The 17,763-nt window shown below is 41.5% G+C and overlaps 2 protein-coding genes across 4 annotated transcripts; both read right to left on the reverse strand.

The window, feature by feature from the left end:
• Positions 1-5,229: 5,229 nt before the first annotated feature.
• dhfr (dihydrofolate reductase) lies at positions 5,230-12,689 on the reverse strand. The gene is made up of 6 exons (XM_031876778.1): positions 12,532-12,689; positions 12,261-12,310; positions 8,238-8,343; positions 6,394-6,517; positions 5,919-6,034; positions 5,230-5,328 (listed from the first exon to the last, which is right to left on the reverse strand). Exons 1-6 carry the CDS (start codon positions 12,621-12,623, stop codon positions 5,247-5,249), a joined length of 570 nt encoding a protein of 189 aa, XP_031732638.1. The 5' UTR covers positions 12,624-12,689; the 3' UTR covers positions 5,230-5,246.
• A 510-nt stretch (positions 12,690-13,199) lies between these two features.
• On the reverse strand, positions 13,200-17,679 carry gtf2h2 (general transcription factor IIH, polypeptide 2). 3 transcript variants are annotated; one of them, XM_031876800.1, is made up of 11 exons: positions 16,889-17,679; positions 16,745-16,795; positions 16,529-16,583; positions 15,706-15,811; positions 15,489-15,579; positions 15,113-15,308; positions 14,588-14,651; positions 14,392-14,495; positions 14,114-14,216; positions 13,996-14,035; positions 13,200-13,717 (listed from the first exon to the last, which is right to left on the reverse strand). In XM_031876800.1, the coding sequence occupies exons 1-11, from the start codon at positions 16,973-16,975 to the stop codon at positions 13,607-13,609; spliced, it is 1,008 nt and encodes a 335-aa protein (XP_031732660.1). In that variant the 5' UTR covers positions 16,976-17,679; the 3' UTR covers positions 13,200-13,606. The 3 variants fall into 3 exon arrangements, with proteins under 3 accessions (XP_031732660.1, XP_031732659.1, XP_031732661.1); XM_031876799.1 differs by having other exon boundaries at positions 13,996-14,216; XM_031876801.1 differs by lacking the exon at positions 16,889-17,679 and having other exon boundaries at positions 13,996-14,216; positions 15,706-16,228; positions 16,745-16,775.
• Positions 17,680-17,763: the final 84 nt, after the last annotated feature.

Genomic DNA, 17,763 nt, shown 5'->3' on the forward strand with positions numbered 1-17,763 from the left:
ATATATATTTTACATGTGTACATAGTAGTTCAATGTTGATGCTTACCTTTGTTCTACTTTGTAGTCCTTGTTTTTGTTCATTTGTTGATTTCTGTGTATATCCTCGTGTGTACTGTATATGCATACATTACCAATAAAGATGATTCTAATATGCTAATTCATTCCCCTTGTATTTGGGTACTGTTCAGGCTAATGTAATAATAATTACATCACATAATTATTATTAATAAAGTGTAATATATATTGTAATTGTATAGTTCAGGTTTTCTTTTATGTGTTTAAAGAAGATTGCACCTCCAAATATTTGTGTGTTTTTCCCCTTGTTTTGGGGGGTGGAGCCTCACAAAGCATTTACCCTTAGGGCACTCATTTACCCTTAGGACACTCATCTACCCTTAGGACACTCACTTACCCTTGGGACACTCACTTACCCTTAGGACACTCATCTACCCTTAGGACACTCATTTACCCTTAGGACACTCATTTACCCTTAGGGCACCCATTTACCCTTAGGACACTCATTTACCCTTAGGGCACTCATTTACTCTTAGGACACTCATTTACCCGTAGGACGCTCACATGGCAGCAGTGACCCTGGATGGTTTAGGGGACAATGAACAACACTTTGGGACATACGGTGTCAAACTAAATCCTGTTTGCTGGACCCATCCTGTGTTTGATATTTAATACTAAGTTACCAGCTCTGACCATTACATAATTAGATGTATGCATTTAATTAGTGTGTCCACCACGAAAAAGGGTCCTTATTGACTTACCATTGCCATTGATTTCATTCTGAGGAACACACAAAAAAATGAACAATTTGTGCCCATGAACACGAAAGCAATAGATTGCATTTTGTGAGTATTTCATAAGCTGCCCTAATACTGGGCTGATACACCACACATCATGACTCAGTGAGTGTTTAGCAGGCAGGGAGAGGTGTTATCATCTTCACAGGAAAAGAGTGTGAAAACGTAGTGTGGTAACAGCTGGATGTGTATTCCATTCACTTTATCTCTAATCAATCCAAACACACACTCATGGAGCGGAGGCCTTCAACTTGTCACCTATTTGTGTCAGACCCACTGTCCATTTGAATTCTTTAATCTCACGCAATCGTAATCAAGTGGGCTTGAGATAAATCTTTTCCATGTATTTCCAATCATTGTTCAAGTCTTCACTGTTGCAACTGAGGTTGAGAGAGAAAGTATCTTTGGTTCAGTTCAATGGGGTGACGTGTGTTTTTTTGTTTTATTTGTTAATTCACACCTTCAGACTTCTTGCTTGTCGGTGTTGGTCACAAAGGATGAAACCCTCAAACACAGAAAGAAAGAAATCATTTGAAAAAACAGGATGTGGCTTTAACAAAAAACTGAAATCATTTTCACTAAAGTAAGAATGAAGTATTAGAGACAAAAGTAAATATTAAATACAAAAAAAAAAACAGATAACAAAAACAAACACAAATCAGCGTTAGATAGGGCATACATGCAATATCAAAGAATATACAGTGCCCTCCAGAATTATTGGCACCCTTTAGTAAAAATGAGCAAAACAGACTGTGAAAAAACATCTTTATTGTTTATCCTCATGATCTTTCATTCAAAATATTCACAAAAAACGAACCTTTAACTGAAGTAACATCATTGAAAGAAACATTAAATTCTTATCCTGAAACAAATCGTTTCCTCAAAAATATATGTGCCACAATTATTGGCACCCCTTCATTTAATATTTTGTGCAGCCTCCCTTTGCCAAGATAACAGCTCTGAGTCTTCTCCTATAATGCGTGATGAGGTTGGTGAACACATGGCACTGGATCTGAGACCATTCCTCCATGCAGAATCTCTCCAGATCCTTCAGATCCCGAGGTCGACGCTTGTGGACTCTCCTCTTCAGCTCATCCCACAGATGTTCTATGGGGTTTAGGTCTGGGGACTGTGATGGCCATGGCAAAACCTTTATTCTGTGGTCAGTGAACCATTTTTCTGTAGATTTTGAGGTGTGCTTCGGATCATTGTCCTGCTGGAGGGTCCAACCACGGCCCATTTTAAGCTTACTGGCAGAGGCTGTTAGGTTTTCATTCAATATCTGCTGGTATTTGATGGAGTCCAGGATACCATGTATCCTAACAAGATGTCCAGGGCCTTTGGAAGAAAAACAGCCCCACAACATCAAAGATCCGCCACCATACTTCACAGTGGGTATGAGGTGCTTCTCTGTGTGGCTATCTTCTGTCTACGCCAAACCCACCTTTGGTGTTTGTTTGTCAGATATCAAGACTATCTGCACGAACAATATTTATTTTCTCCTTATTTGGCCTGTGCCACTCATGTAGCAAAAGCCCATATTCTTGTATCCATTATTCCCAGAACAAGTCAAAGAAGTACGTTTTTTGTTTCCAATGTCTCTTTGAATAATAGTCTGTGCTGTCAAAAGGTCCTGGTAGCAACACTGGTTTGCCTTTCATTGGCAACAGAGAACTGGGAGTGAGAGCTTTCAAATCATTGGTATGATCAGACACCTTTGTAATGGGACGGTCCACTTCACACAAAACTGGGCAACAGCCTTTATCGTCCAACGTCTGCTGCTGCAGAACTGAGCTAAATATCTTTCTGATCATCTTGATGAACCATTCCCACGTTCCTCGGTGGTGGAACCAATTCAATTTGTTCCATTGTCTGATCCCATGTGTGAAACTATGTCTGCATAAAGCATCGCTACAAGAGCCTGTGAAGCTAACACCAATAGCATTTCACTACACTGCGCCCTCTTTTCACCTGAACAGGTCTAAAATAATCCACTCAAACATTATTAGATGGAGGATGGTCAGGATAAGTTCTGTATTTAGGCAAATCCGCAGTTTTCCTCTTTGGCGTCAACTCTGAGCCTGCAGAATAGGGTCCAGCTTCCCTTTTCACTCCAGACGTACCAGATGTCAATGCTTCAATTTCACTACGGGGCCTTTCCTGCTGGCTGAAGCGAATGATGGCCGTTTCTGCTTCATTAAGATCATTAGACAAACTTTGTCCACCTAGTGTACCACTCGACTGCTGTATTTGAAACAACAGCATTTACTATGAGGTTCCTCTTTACCTCTGGATCAACATCAATACTATCAGAATTCAGTTTGTTAATTGGCAATTTCTTCTCTGCTTCAAGTTGCAGCTCAGCTTGAAGCCGCCTATCAACTCGGACTGTGAAAGCAGTGGCAGTGAGCTCCATGCGGGATATTCTCATCTGCTTCAAAGGCGCCACATAGCCATGCCCAGCACAAGGGCATCATGAATACTCACTCCATTTTGCTTCCTGATGTAGCTGACAGTACCATATCCACCCTGGGTGGCATCAGAGGAGTGACCTACCTGAATACTTGTTGACTGTCCGAAGTTCTTTGGTTTAAAGCATTGGTTGACGTTTTCTACCCTTTTAAGGTCAGTCAACCACTTTCTCCTCTGAGCATGAGGTACTGGATCATCCCAATGATGTTTCATGTGACAAAGCTCTTGCTCTCTCCAGTCTGAACTTGAACATGTCTTGACACACCACTACAAGCCAAGAGCTCTCTCCAATGGCTCTGTACGTTCACAACTGTACTGGAGGGAATTTTTATTTAACTCACCTGCTTAAATTATATTAAGACTTAAAGTTCTACATAATTAAGGGCGTGGCCGTTTTGTGTGACAGGTCGGTGCCGTCACAGTTTTTAGAGTATTTTAGAAAATGCAGGTAAGACTGGTCTGTGGTTTGGAAAACACTAGGATCACCATATTTAAAGAGAGGGATTTATTTAGCAATTTCCAATTTTTCTGGGTCAATAGCTTTTTCTAAATAGATTTTACAGACATGGGTACAGGGGTCTAGGATAGTGGGGTGAACCCAATAAGCTGACTTTGTCATGGCCAGGGAGTGATTGTTTTTTACCATTATCCAGAATGTCTAGACTTCCTTAATTAAGATTAGGAGGTTCATAAGAACTAAAGGAGATCATAAGACTGTAACGCCTTAAAAACATGTATCCCTTTGTGACTTTGAAGTGGCTTTTATATTTTATTTGTATTCATTATTTATACTATGACATACTATACTATGACTTTTTAAACATACTTCATTTGAAATTAACATTACAATTTGCATAAACTAAGATTTCATTACAATAAAATGAATACACTCCTTGTATTATGCTACCATACAGCAGAGGTGTGGACTTGAGTCACTTGACTTGGACTCGAATCAGAAATGTGATGACTTCAGCCGTGTCACAGCCGTGGCCCTGCCCCTATCTATCCCTTGTGTTTCCTCTTTGCCACTCCTCTTGTCTTCCATGTCCCTGTATGTGTTTATTTAAAGTTATTCCCTTTGTGTTTTAATCCTGGACCGTTGCTAATTGGTTTCTTCGTGTCCTAGAATCTGCCTGCCTACTCGCCTGCTGCTTTCCCACACTCACAGCCTGCCATCTCCGTTACTCTGCCTCGCTTGGCGGTCAGCTCCTTCAACCTCTGCCTTTTTGGATTTGTGACTTCATTTGGATTTGAGCTTTTCGACTTGAAAATAATTGATACTTCCAAACCCAAAGATAAAGTAGCCAATGTTATTTACTAAGTTTGCCACAAATCAATTTATTTGTCTTCATTTCCTAAATTCTGCAAGGAACCAATGAGCACATATAGGTCATAATGTGTCTTCACCAGTAAGAACATGGACTGTAGAATCTACAGTAGATTATTCAGTAAATAAAGATACTTGCATAACAAACAAAATCTGCTATGATGAAATGTTGAGGTGGCTTGAGGCTGTCGATGCAATATGCCTCTAGTTGCTGGAGGCGTTTGACTGTCACCATTCTAATATCCAGACCTGTGGCATTCATGCCTGTAACCTTCAATATAGAGTTACTCCCATGTTAAGATAGACATTTTGAGGAAAATTGTAAACATTTCAAATATTGGTTGATGTATTATGGGTCCTAATATAACAGCATTGCCTGGTCCTCATGAAATACCTGTTAGTGCTCATTGGTATAAATAATGGTTTTACTAGATTTGGAATACATTGTAAGCATTGTTCTGATTTGTGATCATGATGCAGTGACACGGTTGTAAAAAGACAGACTGACCTACAATATTCAGCTGGTCTGTAAAATGCCCGACGAAATATATGACTATGTTAAGGATTTAAATCCCTACACCTATAAATAACTAAAAGTAAATCACTAAAAGTCCAGAATTGACGTTCTTCTGGTTTTATTGCTCAATGCTCTCATAGACTTCAAATCTGTACTGGATCCCGTTCTCCTCCTGGAGCTCTTGTGGTACTCCTGGAAACCTGTGGGAAAAAAACAGCATTTCTGGATGTTTCATCTTGTATACACACACTGTGTTAAAGGTTCAACGCAGTCTCTGTGCATCATTTCATATTAAGAAATTTTTAATTTTAGCAGCCAACAAGCTGTCAGTGATCCTCACTGAGACGCACCTCAAGGGATGTGACTGAACAAATAGAACATTAGCTTTTACTACCGTGATTTTAAACGTGTTTGGAATTACTGTTGATAAGCTGCTGTGCAAATGAGACCGTCATTCTGTGTCTGCTGTAAACATGCACTGCAGTTTACAGACCGACGTCCTGCTTTATCTTTGACCTAAAAACTATTTTTCTTGTACAATGAGGGATTATTTGCAATATTTCAGGTGTGCTCACTTTCAGATTAATCTCCAAAGAAAGTGGTTTAGATGATCTGGATAAACTGTCTGATCGTCTAACTGCTCGACTTTCTTGACCCATCTGATGTCAACTTGCTCCAAGATCTCAGCAATTACCTTAGTAAGTACAAGATTATCATAACCGAAAGAAATGACGAATAATACTCAAATTGTACAAAGTCTGAATTATCCATTAAAATGTGCTGATCTTACTCTGGCAGTAGACGATATTTGTCTGGAAGGATTTCGGGGAGGAATGTGTCACAATCAAACTGCTTCAGGATTTGCGTGACGAACAGTCTCCTGGTCCCCGGGCTCTCCATCATCTCCTGGGTAGCCCAAAGCAACCAAAACATGATTACAGAAAGAAGAGAGCTGTCTGTAGGCAGTGTGTGTATCCTGGAGTGGTTCACCGTGACCATCTTAATGGCTGCAACCATTATTTAGATGTTATTTCCCATTGTTCATTAGTAATCAGATACTTAAGCCTAGTTGCTATTTGAAAATGATCCGTTTCTGTGACAGTTTTCCACCAAGACTACAAAACTATGACAAAAGTTTAAGACAATTGACCAATTAAAGAACGTGTGAGACATTAGTAAAATTCCCCAACATTGTCATTTTTTTTTTTTTTTACAGATTTTAAAACATCCCAGAGCTTGTGAGCAGTGGATAGTCCATGCGGTACCTTGTAGAGAGAGCTGCCCCCTATAACCCAGACCTGGTCAGCCTGTTCTGCCAGCTCCGTGTTCACCAGCCTGAGAGCCGAGTTAAAGTCCGATGCCAGGTGGTGTGCTCCTGCAGGGGGCGTTCTGGAGGAGAAATATATTAAGTCACTGCAGTGAACAATATTCGAGATAAGGTAACATCTGCGTCAAGGTTGCTGAGCAATGTAGTTCGCCCAAATTACTTAAAAACTTATTTCCTTCCTCACCCCGACCATCCATGCACATCATTCTGTCCCACATATTACTGCCTCAACATCAATAAAATGAAGTTGAAAGGAATTTAGCCATTAATCCGTCTCTCTTGATGCAAACCTAATTAATGGTAAGGATTGTTGTCTTCCATTTTGACTTCTAAAAGTTAAATTTATCAGAGGTCCTGTTTACTAACAATATACAAATATGCCGTACCAAACATTTATTGCAGGTGAAAACTGTAAAATACCACCAGATTCATCTCTAAACTCAGCACTAAAAGCTAAGAAATGTCACACAGCAAAACAATAGAAGTTAACATTAGAATTTGAACAAACGGAGAAACAATTTAGTAAAACCGAAAAGCCCTTTAAGCAAGATACAGTGCATCTGCAGTGAAACATCAGATTTCATATGCACACACTGCTGTAACGCAGCATTGACTAAAGGTGCGTTCACACCAAACGTGGCACGAATTATTAATCGCGTGATTCGCGCCGCATTTGTGGTCATTCGAGTGAATTGCCAAACGTGCCGGAGAGGGGGCGTGGCTTATCGCCCTGGAAGCCGTTCGACTGTCCACCATTTATTTCCGCCATCAACCGTGGAAAAAATAACCTCTATTTCTGCTTAGTACGTGTTGTGGAAGTCCCAGATATCCCGGGAAACTAAACGGCGTCATGTCTGGTTCATAACATTGTCCAGAGGAGCTCCATGGATTTTATCGAAGTGTATTCACTGTGTCTAACAAGCCACACGTCGCTGTTTACTACAGCTGTATGAACACAAAATAAACTGATTGTTCTGTGATTTAACTGCAATAAACGGACAAAAGGGGACGCCAAAATAAATACACATTGATGCCGATTTGTAAAAAGTTTGAATTCATCTTTTGTTAGTTCTCTCCGCAAGACGACAAGCAAATCACTTTTAAAATACTTGTTTTCTCAATGGAGCTCGGACACTCAAAATAACGTCATATGGGCGTAAATATGGCAGCGTCTTTTCATTGTTTGTACCATATGGTTTACACACACACATTTATACACAGTTTGGTCCGGTCTCTATTGATATGAGGTATCGTAGAGCTCTGGGTGAACATAGACGGCTACAGTATTTGTTTCCTGACGGCAGGACATCACTGATGACGGCAGGAGCATCTTAACGATAGGCTATCGCGCCGCAGCGTTGCACCATTTATTCGCCGGATTTGAAAAAATTTCAACTGACACGTTTGGCGAGAATTTGCGTCAATCGCGGCAAACGCGTGGGCGACTGTGGCTAAGTGGATAGCATGGCCGTCCTTCAATCAGAGGATCGGCGGTTCGATCCCCGGCTCCACTAGTCGCATGTCGATGTGTCCTTGAGCAAGACACTTAACCCTAAAATTGCTCCCGTAGCTGTGCCTACGGTGTAGAAATGTGATAGAATCTGAATTGTAAGTCGCTTTGGATAAAAGTGTCTGCTAAATGACTGTAATGTAAACGCGCGGCGCCGTCACAAATTCACATCACTCCAGTCTCATCGCGTCTGTGCAGACTTTGTATGTAATAGACTTTGTATATAATCTACTCGCGCAAATAATTCGCGCCGTGTTTGTTGCGACACATACTTGAGCTCCCTGCTGAGGACGATGTTGATCCTGTTGTTCAGAGGTCTGTTCTTCTCCGGGATGGAAAACCATGTTTTTCTCCCCATGATCACCACATTCTGCTTGTCTGCAGGACAGAGTTGAATCATTGTTAGTTATTAACTCTCTAGTGCTGGTGAAGCCGCAGATCCGTCTCAGTTCTCTTACAGGCTGCATTAGTGATGGAGTTTAAAGACAATTCTATTGAATCTACTAATATTGGTTTGAAAAACACAATATATTTCTCTAATACTACAAAGTCTTCCGAATAGGGTTGGACACGAATATTTGACTATTAGGTTTTTCGTTCATTGGGTATCTGGTTTTCAATTTTGATATTCGTTTTCTTTTCTTCTTTTTAAACTCCTTGGGATATAAAAGTTCATAAAACACAGCAAACTTTTTGAAAAATGGTTCCAATTCAATAACAACTAAAAACACAAACAATAACAGTGCACTAGAATGACAGAATCCTTCAGAACGAATGCCTTTAATCTAACCTAAAGACACGTGTCGCAGCACTGTGCCTTCTCTCTCAGGCCAGAATGGAGAAATGAGTCCTTCCGAGACTTGAATTTAAGATGAGTCCAGCCAGAGCCCTCGTCGCCATTGTGCTGCTTTAATGACACAACTAAAGTGCTGCATACTAACCCAAAGGTTAAAGTGCTCCTCCGGTAATGGCGGTCTTACAGGTCGAGCCCCCACCCCCTCCTGGCCAAAGCTCAGAGTATTCACTGTTGATTACTAATGAAGCTGTGGAGCTCTTTGGGACAGCCCTACTTGCTGCTTCAAAATCTACACCAGGGACACACATTTATGTTGAAAAATGACATAAAAAAAGTGCAATTTTCAACACTTTCCAATTACAGCAAAATGTCCTTAGCCTACTGTACATGATGGGTGAAGCAACTCAGATACAGATTTTGCTTCTTTCATTGGGCCCGATTGCTGCAGTGTCAGAGAGGGAAGGGAGGACTTTAACCAACTGGTTCAGCACTAGCTGCATAGCGTGACAGGTGAGCTGTGCAGACTGTTATCCTACCTCAGCCATGCCTTCACATTCACTTAATGTACCACAGGTTCCCACCCTGTGCATGATTCAAGAGTACACTCTCTTAGGGCTACGCTCACGTGATTAGAGATAACGGATTGTCTGCAGATTATTCAATGTTTGAGCAACGTCGGGGGGAAAAACAGAAGAAAAGAAGTGAAGTTCACACGTAGCAGTTTGTAAATGCAGGTTCAACAGTTTGTATATAAATGTAACATCCATGTTTTGGTGAAAATTCCAAATTCTTTTAAATACATTTATTTATTTATGACAAATATTTGTGCGTGCATCAGAAATATATTTGTTGTTCTTATCTTTTATGAATAGATGTTTACATTACTTTTACTATGTTTGAAAAATATTTTTGTGGAGAGAGTAATTTACATATAAAATATATTTATGAATCCTTTGAATTGTTTACAGCAATGGCGGATCATGGAGCCTCTGAATAGTTGTGAATAGTGCAAATACACGCAGTGCCATCGAGTTGCAGAGTCAAACGTGAGGCACTGTTAAAAAGGACGAGACTGTATTATCACGTGTTCCGTCTTTATGACTTTAATGTTTCTCTCCTGTTTTACAATGCTTATGTATTGAAATGTATCTCTTGTTTCCTCTCAGGTAATGGGCAACATTTGGCATGTTAGTGTTACCTCTGGTGTAAAGCTGTAACGTCCATTTCCTATGTGTTGTTTTAAGCAGCTGTGTGCAGCACTATTGCCCAAGCAAAGTATCCTCTTTGGAAACAAACGTATATCTTATCTTATTCAGTACGGGTTAACTTACAGAGCTAGTATAATAAAGGTAATGTTACACAACAATAGGAAAGGGAGCTGTTTGAGTCATACGTTGCTATTGATATGGATTTAGAATGCATAGACAAAAAACGTAATATATGGGGTGAGACCTAACATTTAGTGAGATTGAAAACATGAGGCAAGTTTAAAATAGTCCATCAACATATAAAAGTAATCTTGTTAGTAGTAACCTAATGTAGGCGGAGCTTCAGTGATGCTGAGAGGACCACGGTGACATTAGAAACATAACAAGGTGAGTTTCAAATAAGCCAGCATGAGGAATCATACTAAATGGTTATTGTACTGCCTTATTATATAAAGGATCATATTAAACATTTCATATTTACTAAAATATAAAATATATTGAGTGACTGTAGGAGCTATATATTTGATGTTAGTACTTGTTATTTGATTCACAAGTAGTATTGTTTCATTATTCTAGATGTTTGCTTATTGAGGTTAGATTGTTTGTTTGATATATTAAGATTGATTTTTCTCTTTAATAGTCATTCGTTTAGTTGAATTATTTTTTGTTGTTTAAGTAAACTTAGTTTCTGGGTTAGTTTGTTTTGCTTATCTATTGGGTAACACTGGGTAACACTGTGTAACACTGGGGGACACTGGAACACTGTGTAACACTGGGTAACACTGGGGGACACTGGGGGACACTGGGTAACACTGGGTAACACTGGGGGACACTGGAACACTGGAACACTGTGTAACACTGGGTAACACTGTGTAACACTGGGGGACACTGTGTAACACTGGGGGACACTGGGTAACACTGGGGGACACTGGGTAACACTGGGGGACACTGGAACACTGGGGGACACTGGGTAACACTGGGGGACACTGGGTAACACTGGGGGACACTGGGTAACACTGGGGGACACTGGGTAACACTGGGGGACACTGGAACACTGTGTAACACTGGGGGACACTGGAACACTGGGGGACACTGGAACACTGGGGGACACTGGAACACTGGGTAACACTGTGTAACACTGGGGGACACTGTGTAACACTGGGGGACACTGGAACACTGGGGGACACTGGAACACTGGGGGACACTGGAACACTGGGGGACACTGTAACACTGGAACACTGGGACACACTGTGGGACACTGGAACACTGTGGGACACGGGAACACTGGGGGACACGGGAACACTGGGTGACACTGGAACACTGGGGGACACTGGAACACTGTGTAACACTGTGAGCACCTGTGATTAGTTATCAGAGGAGGTTTAGGACCAGCATGCACTGGGGTGGGCCTATGGTTTTTTACCAGCGCAGGAGTTTTCTTTGTTATTTTTGTTTGTTTTGACTAACTTGTCTAACTTGTCTAACTTAGTCAATGATTGTCGACTTCTGTCCTTTCAGACGGTCATAAAGATGATAATAGTCAGAAAAAGTGACTTTTGGTCGCGCAAGAGGGAATTTTGCTCGCAAAGTGATGTAAAAGCGCTCGTCAAAGTCAAATACGCGTGCGGCTGTTTGATTTGCATGCATAGATCTCATTTGCGCTCTCAGATTTTGACAGTGATTTGCCTTCATCGTAGTGATGCCTATAGAAATGCAGCATCTGAACAAGGATCCTCTTCTTTGGATGACACAGCTGCTTGTTTTGTTTGCTTGTTTAGTTTAGTTTATGTTCTTTGAATAAATGTATATTACTTTTACCACTCGTCTTGTCTCCCTTATGTTGCAGCCTTTGAGCCGGGTTGTAACCAACCAAGAACCCATTCACTTCAAGATAAGGGAACCTGTGTGCGAGATGACCTGGTGTTTAAATGAACTGGTGATATGTGTGTGCGTGAGGCAGATGTGTCATAGGACACATCTGCCTTTCAGGACCCACTAACCAGGAAATAAACATTTTGATCGCCTCGCCTCTCTATCACATTCTCTTGTCTATCACATTCTCGTCGGTATCCTTTGAAAGTTTACAAAAAATGTATTGCACGATCGTGAGGCTGTGCAAGTACAAGAGAGAATGAAGTAGGTGGTAGGTGTCTGTACCTGTTCAAACCACTCGCATCAATACATTCTTTACTCAATGCTCTGTAGAGAAGGCAGGTATGGGGCCACACAGTCATAGAGGTGGAGTTACATCAAGTAACTATCATGTAAACTAACCCCAGAGCTGAAGTTACCTTTCACAGATGGCGTCGCTGTCATCCTTCGGAAATGTTTGAATTCGTTACTATAAGAGAAGAACATGTAATTCAATTATTTACAATGTTAATACATGTGCAGGTCGTTGTTGTTGCCACCACGCGAGCGTCAATGTCTCGTGCACTTCATTGTGTAAACACCGAACTTTAACGCCTGCTCGAGCGCAACTGAACAGCGCACTGAAGCTTTCATTTCAAGATGTTCATATTTCTGCATTAATAGAAAGCACCATCCATCAACATGACTTACTTGAGTCTAATAGGATGCCAGGGCAGGTTTCCATTACTCCCGATACCCAGGTCAGGGCACACCGCCACGATACCGTTAAGGATGCGGGACATGGTGGAGGGACAGCACCGCTGTGTATCGGTAGCCGTGATCACGGACCCGTAGCTTCCTGGCGGCAATCGACTGTGCTGTCTTCTTCTTCTTCTTCTACGGTTGGCTAACAGCTTTAGAGTGCATTACCGCCACTAACTCACCTGGAGTGTGGACTGAGATCGACCCTCTCTCAAATCCGACAAGAAAGAAAACTACATTTGAACAACCTGAAGGAAACACAAATATATAAATTGGGATCCTCAATCCTTAAGATTTCTGTCCTGGTGCATTTAGAATCTCTATTCCAGTCAAAACAATGGAATTGTGCTTCAAATGTGAAACTTGAAAAGTGTATTCACTTGTTTCCAGTTTTCAGAACTGTGTGCGCATAGTTCAATATTTTGTCTGCATACAATAGAAAAGTGTTGTACAGCAGTTTTTCCAGGAATGTTGCCACAGATTTCCAGTCTGTAATACTGCAAATCTATAAATATTGCAATAGTTTCATTAGTGGCCCATAGGCTCAATCACCATCGTGTTATCTCCTTCAGTGATAGTCACTTAACAGACATTTTAATTAAACTCTTTGAAAGCACTTTAACAAGTAGAAACAATATGTTTTATTGTAAATGCCATGTCACAAACAGAACTGTAGTACAAAAGTGTGTATAAACAATGCCCACAGATCATGTCTGACATACAGTGGTGTGCTATTTTACAGCTGGGAGTGCAGCAGCTCAGATGCATTTCTCAGAGCAGACGGAGGTGTGGGCCTAACTTCAGCAAGAAGCTGCTGAACCTTCAAAACGATATGGATAAACCCAAAATAGTCCAATATTGTACGCATATCTTCAACAACTTTGAAATATAGTCCATTGCCTGTGTGCATCATAACCATTCTATCAGAGGTGGACAATACTGATAGGACGGACACGATGAGTCATTGAGGGCACATGACCACTGAGTTTATTCCATTCTCTGTCCAACCGTTAGCCTCTCAGGTTCAGGAGTTGGTCTGATTGTGAATACAGCAGGGGCAGCAGTGCAGCGAGTCATGGATGAAGAGATCACACTCCAAACAGAACACGCAGCGACATGATGGACAGGTGAAGATCTAGACAGAGAGGGAAGGAGCAGAGAAAATGGATGGACAGACTGAAGTTACAATGAATAAACTAATTCAAGTATACCATTTTTACACTTAATATGAAGAGGAATATGAAGAACTAGCATTTTATGACTGCAGATTCAAAGACGGTATTTTACAACTATGCGTTACAAGCTGAAAAATACTCGGTGATGACTAAACTGAACTTTTAAATATGTGGCCCTTTAAAAGGAAAACATTGTTCTATCATCTGAATGGCCTCTACAGTCAGCTACTGTACTTACACTTGTGTCTTTCAGCTCCCCTTGACAAGCTTGACAGCACCTAAAACCAAATGACAACAAGTTTAGCTCCACAGCAGCACAGTGTCTGTGAATAACTGTTTGAATGCATGAGAACCACCTGTCTGCATGGAGCTCCTGCGCAGGACTCTCTGTAAAGGCTTGGAGGGGGAACAGGTGATGGAAGGATCTGGCGAGATGGGGCGCCGACACCAGAGTCAAACCTTCGAGACAACACACCGGTCAGAGCTACAGTATGTTTATTGGCTTTAACACAAAGTACTTTTTAAGCAGCAAGAAGGACTACAGTACTTTTTTGATGCCACAGGAAGAAAAATGACTCAAAGTCTCCTCTAATCGTACAGTGACACACAGACTGAATCCTCCTATGACACATACCACAGACTTTACACTCCACCGGTAGCTCTGTGTACTTGGCATGGCATTGCGGACAGAAGTATCCTCCTAGAGACAGAACGGCACCACTGCTGCTGTCCAGATGACTGGAAGACACACAACAGGAGCACAATTCCCTTCAGTAGTGGCTGCCAACAGTCCTGGCTAAAAGGTTTAAGTAGCACTGCTTTTGACTTACGACATGCTGAATGAAGGCTTGGCATCCTGGTCAGTCAGAGAGGCAACGGTGTGCTGAGGGAAACCTGAACGGATAAGTGGGTACGAGACAAATATTCAAATGAATTATTTCAAATCCTAAGCAATTCAGTAATGCCCGAAAACAGCTCAGCGTGACAGTTTTAACAAACCTTACTCAGACAGGAGAACATAGTACATTTGTTTGGGACTACTTTCAGCACCGCAGTGATCCACATTCTGGGCTTCAGTGGATATCAGTGAAGCAGCATGTTGAGTCTACTACAGTGTATGGTGATGGTAATGATGGAACACATGGGATTTGTTGACAGTAATAATAATAATAATATGTTGCCAGCCTTCCGCTCAAGAACAACCAGGCTTTTCACCGTGTTACCAGTGAGATTGTACATTTGGATCCCTACATATTCAAATGAATTGGCAAATGCATCACCTTGCCCTCACAGTGATATCTTTATGCCTACAAAAGTCATGTGGAGAAAGATGTAAACAGCCTCTGAATACTGACCCATGCGTATTAAAGAGCATTCAGACGAGGAGCTGGCTGGAGGGGGTTTGACGTGCAGCATCAGCAGCTCTTTGAAGTGACTCTCATCCAGGATCACATGGTACGAGCCGCCCGTTTCCCTGGTCAATACCGTACACACCCTGACCTCTGCTGACAGGCCGATTATAGAGACCCTCACCTTCAGAGACTTCAGGGTCTGACAGAGAGGAACACGGTCATACATCACAGTATTTGATTAGGTTTTTCTTAGAGCATGAGAGACACTAGAAACGTCAGGGGAGAGAGATTCAGTTGAAATGTAACTAGTAAGCTTAGCAGCAGAACTGCATATCAACAGAGGCTGTGACTATGCCCCCCTAAGGAAGGGTGTCTTTACCTTAATCAGCTCAGAGATGTTTGCTGGGTCACATGTGGTGAGGCTGCTGAGGATTATCAGGATCTCCCGACTCGTATGTCCGGGCATGTGCCTTCATACAGAGACCAAGGAACAAGCTGAGTGACATTCAGTAATGTTATAACTAACAATAACAACTATTCAAAAATAACAGAAACATGACTTATAATAATAATGATTATAAGACTGCAGAACATACTTGAGGGTCTGTATGGCCAGGTTGAGAGAGTTGTAGAGGGACGGCTCGCCTACACACACTGTGCCCACCGCCTTCTTCAGAGCAACAATGTGTTTCTTTGGATTTCCTGGTGGTGAACAAAATACATGGCAGTACATTAAAGCAGCACCCGGTGCCGGCGGCATTGGGGGTCCGGGCCCGGCCACTGAGGTCACCTGTGCCCGCCTTGGATGAGTTTCCGTCCCCAAAGACGGACTGGTTAGATGTAATGACTATTAGCCTCCACGCACACACAGTGTTGCCAACGTGCCCCAGAAAATAGCCGAGTTCCATTTCCTAATCTGCAGCCGGGTGAGTTCTATTGCTCCTGACCGGCTAAATATACTAACTGTCAATGACTTAACATATGTTGTTCACAGATAGATCAGTGAAAATTCTGCCTATCTTGGCTGTTGCACAGGATATGGACACCAACCTTTGTGCGACGCACAATAAGCCCACTGATTTCTGTCTCCCTGCACGTGGTCACTTCACAGACTGGAGGCTGTAGTTGACACAAGTGAAAGGTTTGAACAGATGACAAACGCAACACTAGCACTGATCACGGAGGATCGTAGCTCTGTTTAGACGGAGCCGTGATCGCTGCTGACACATGGTTTATCTAAGGCATCATCAGCTTGAAAGTGACATTTTTCTCTGTTGCAATAAAGACAAAAATGAGAAATCCTCACATTAACAATAACATGCCCCAAGCAACAACATGTTCATTACTCATTTCACGACACTCCTTTAGGTATCACATTGAGCGGTGGAGTCTAATATTAGCAGGTTATGTGATCCTTACCTGCCAGGTCAGTCAGCTTCTCGGCTCTTTTATTCTTCGTGGTGATAATGCCCAGCTGTAGACACACAACACATGTTGTTAGGTCAGCCACTCATTTGCAGATATTGGATGATTGTATAAGAACGATTGTTTCTGATTGGGGACTGTCAGCAGCAGTGCTATGTTACATTAACAGATGGGCCCCCAACACTTTCTGTGTTGCTGGTATAAACATACCTGACTGATGGGGTTTTGGTCAAAATACTCCTCGACAAAGGTTTCTATCAGCTGAGGAGGAGAGTAAAAGGAGACGGTGCTCAGCAGCTGATCATACCATATGGCTGCTGGTGTACAGGGTGAGTGCTCTGCTACACAATATACCTTCAGAGAGGAGGTGAGGCGGTTTGGTTTCAAGTCCTGGTCTTCCATACTTCTTGAACAGTCAACCACCACATGGAGGTGTCGCATCTAGAGAACAACATCCTTTAACACCTTGAGGTTTTTGGTAATGATACATTCTAAACATTATATTTTATTTTCCGAATAGCAAAATACACTAATCCCAATATGGCCTTTAATGTTATGTTGAGTGTGTAGAAGTAGTCCCTAGTACAGTGTTCTGATGCCCAAATAATGTCTGTACACTGCACCCCAAACAGACCAGTTGAACACTAACAACTGAAGCTGTTAGCTTATTTGGTTTAGGTATTCCAATCAGTGGCCGTGCATTGAATTGGTGCCTTGAAAATTGGTTGTTTTTGCCATATTCACAAGAAGGGTCATTGCAACCTGCAGTGCCATTAACAGTTATATTGTGAAACAAGATAAAACAAATGTCTGTGCTTTCCATCTTTTGTCTGATGATATGATCCCAAATTAATCAAAACAGTTACAACAATGTTGACCGAAAGTGTAAGTGGCTATTCTGGCCTTTACATGTACAGTTGTGTGAAAAAGTGTTTGCCCCCTTCCTGATTTCTTATAAAATTATATACCACTATATGTAATGCAGCTAAAACAATTGGGGGGTAGAACAATAAATATCTTGTACATACAACCAGAGTGATAGCTACTTCAGGGTCAAAAGTATAGCAAGAAGTACAGTTGTGTGAAAAAGTGTTTGCCCCCTTCCTGATTTCTTTGCATGTTTGTCACACTTAAATGTTTCAGATCATCAAAGAAATTTAAATATTAGACAAAGATAACACAAAATGCAGTTTTTAAATGAAGGTTTTTATTATTAAGGGGAAAAAAAA

Source organism: Anarrhichthys ocellatus, unplaced genomic scaffold (assembly GCF_004355925.1).
Source record: "Anarrhichthys ocellatus isolate YVR2014 unplaced genomic scaffold, GSC_Weel_1.0 scaffold116, whole genome shotgun sequence".
NCBI lineage: Eukaryota > Metazoa > Chordata > Actinopteri > Perciformes > Anarhichadidae > Anarrhichthys > Anarrhichthys ocellatus.

Bases quoted from the DNA above. Each gene is read 5' to 3' on its own strand.
- dhfr (XM_031876778.1), bottom strand. From the start codon at position 12,623: ATGTCCCGCATCCTTAACGGTATCGTGGCGGTGTGCCCTGACCTGGGT. The intron at 12,311-12,531 runs GTAAGTCATGTT...CTTCTCTTATAG, and splicing joins TGGCATCCTATTAGACTCAA to TAACGAATTCAAACATTTCC. The intron at 6,518-8,237 runs GTATGTGTCGCA...TTTCTCCTCCAG, and splicing joins GTCCTCAGCAGGGAGCTCAA to AACGCCCCCTGCAGGAGCAC.
- gtf2h2 (XM_031876799.1), bottom strand. From the start codon at position 16,975: ATGCGACACCTCCATGTGGTGGTTGACTGTTCAAGAAGTATGGAAGAC. The intron at 16,584-16,744 runs GTATGTTTATAC...GTGTGTCTACAG, and splicing joins ACCAAAACCCCATCAGTCAG to CTGGGCATTATCACCACGAA. The intron at 15,580-15,705 runs GTATGTTCTGCA...CTCTGTATGAAG, and splicing joins CTGGCCATACAGACCCTCAA to GCACATGCCCGGACATACGA.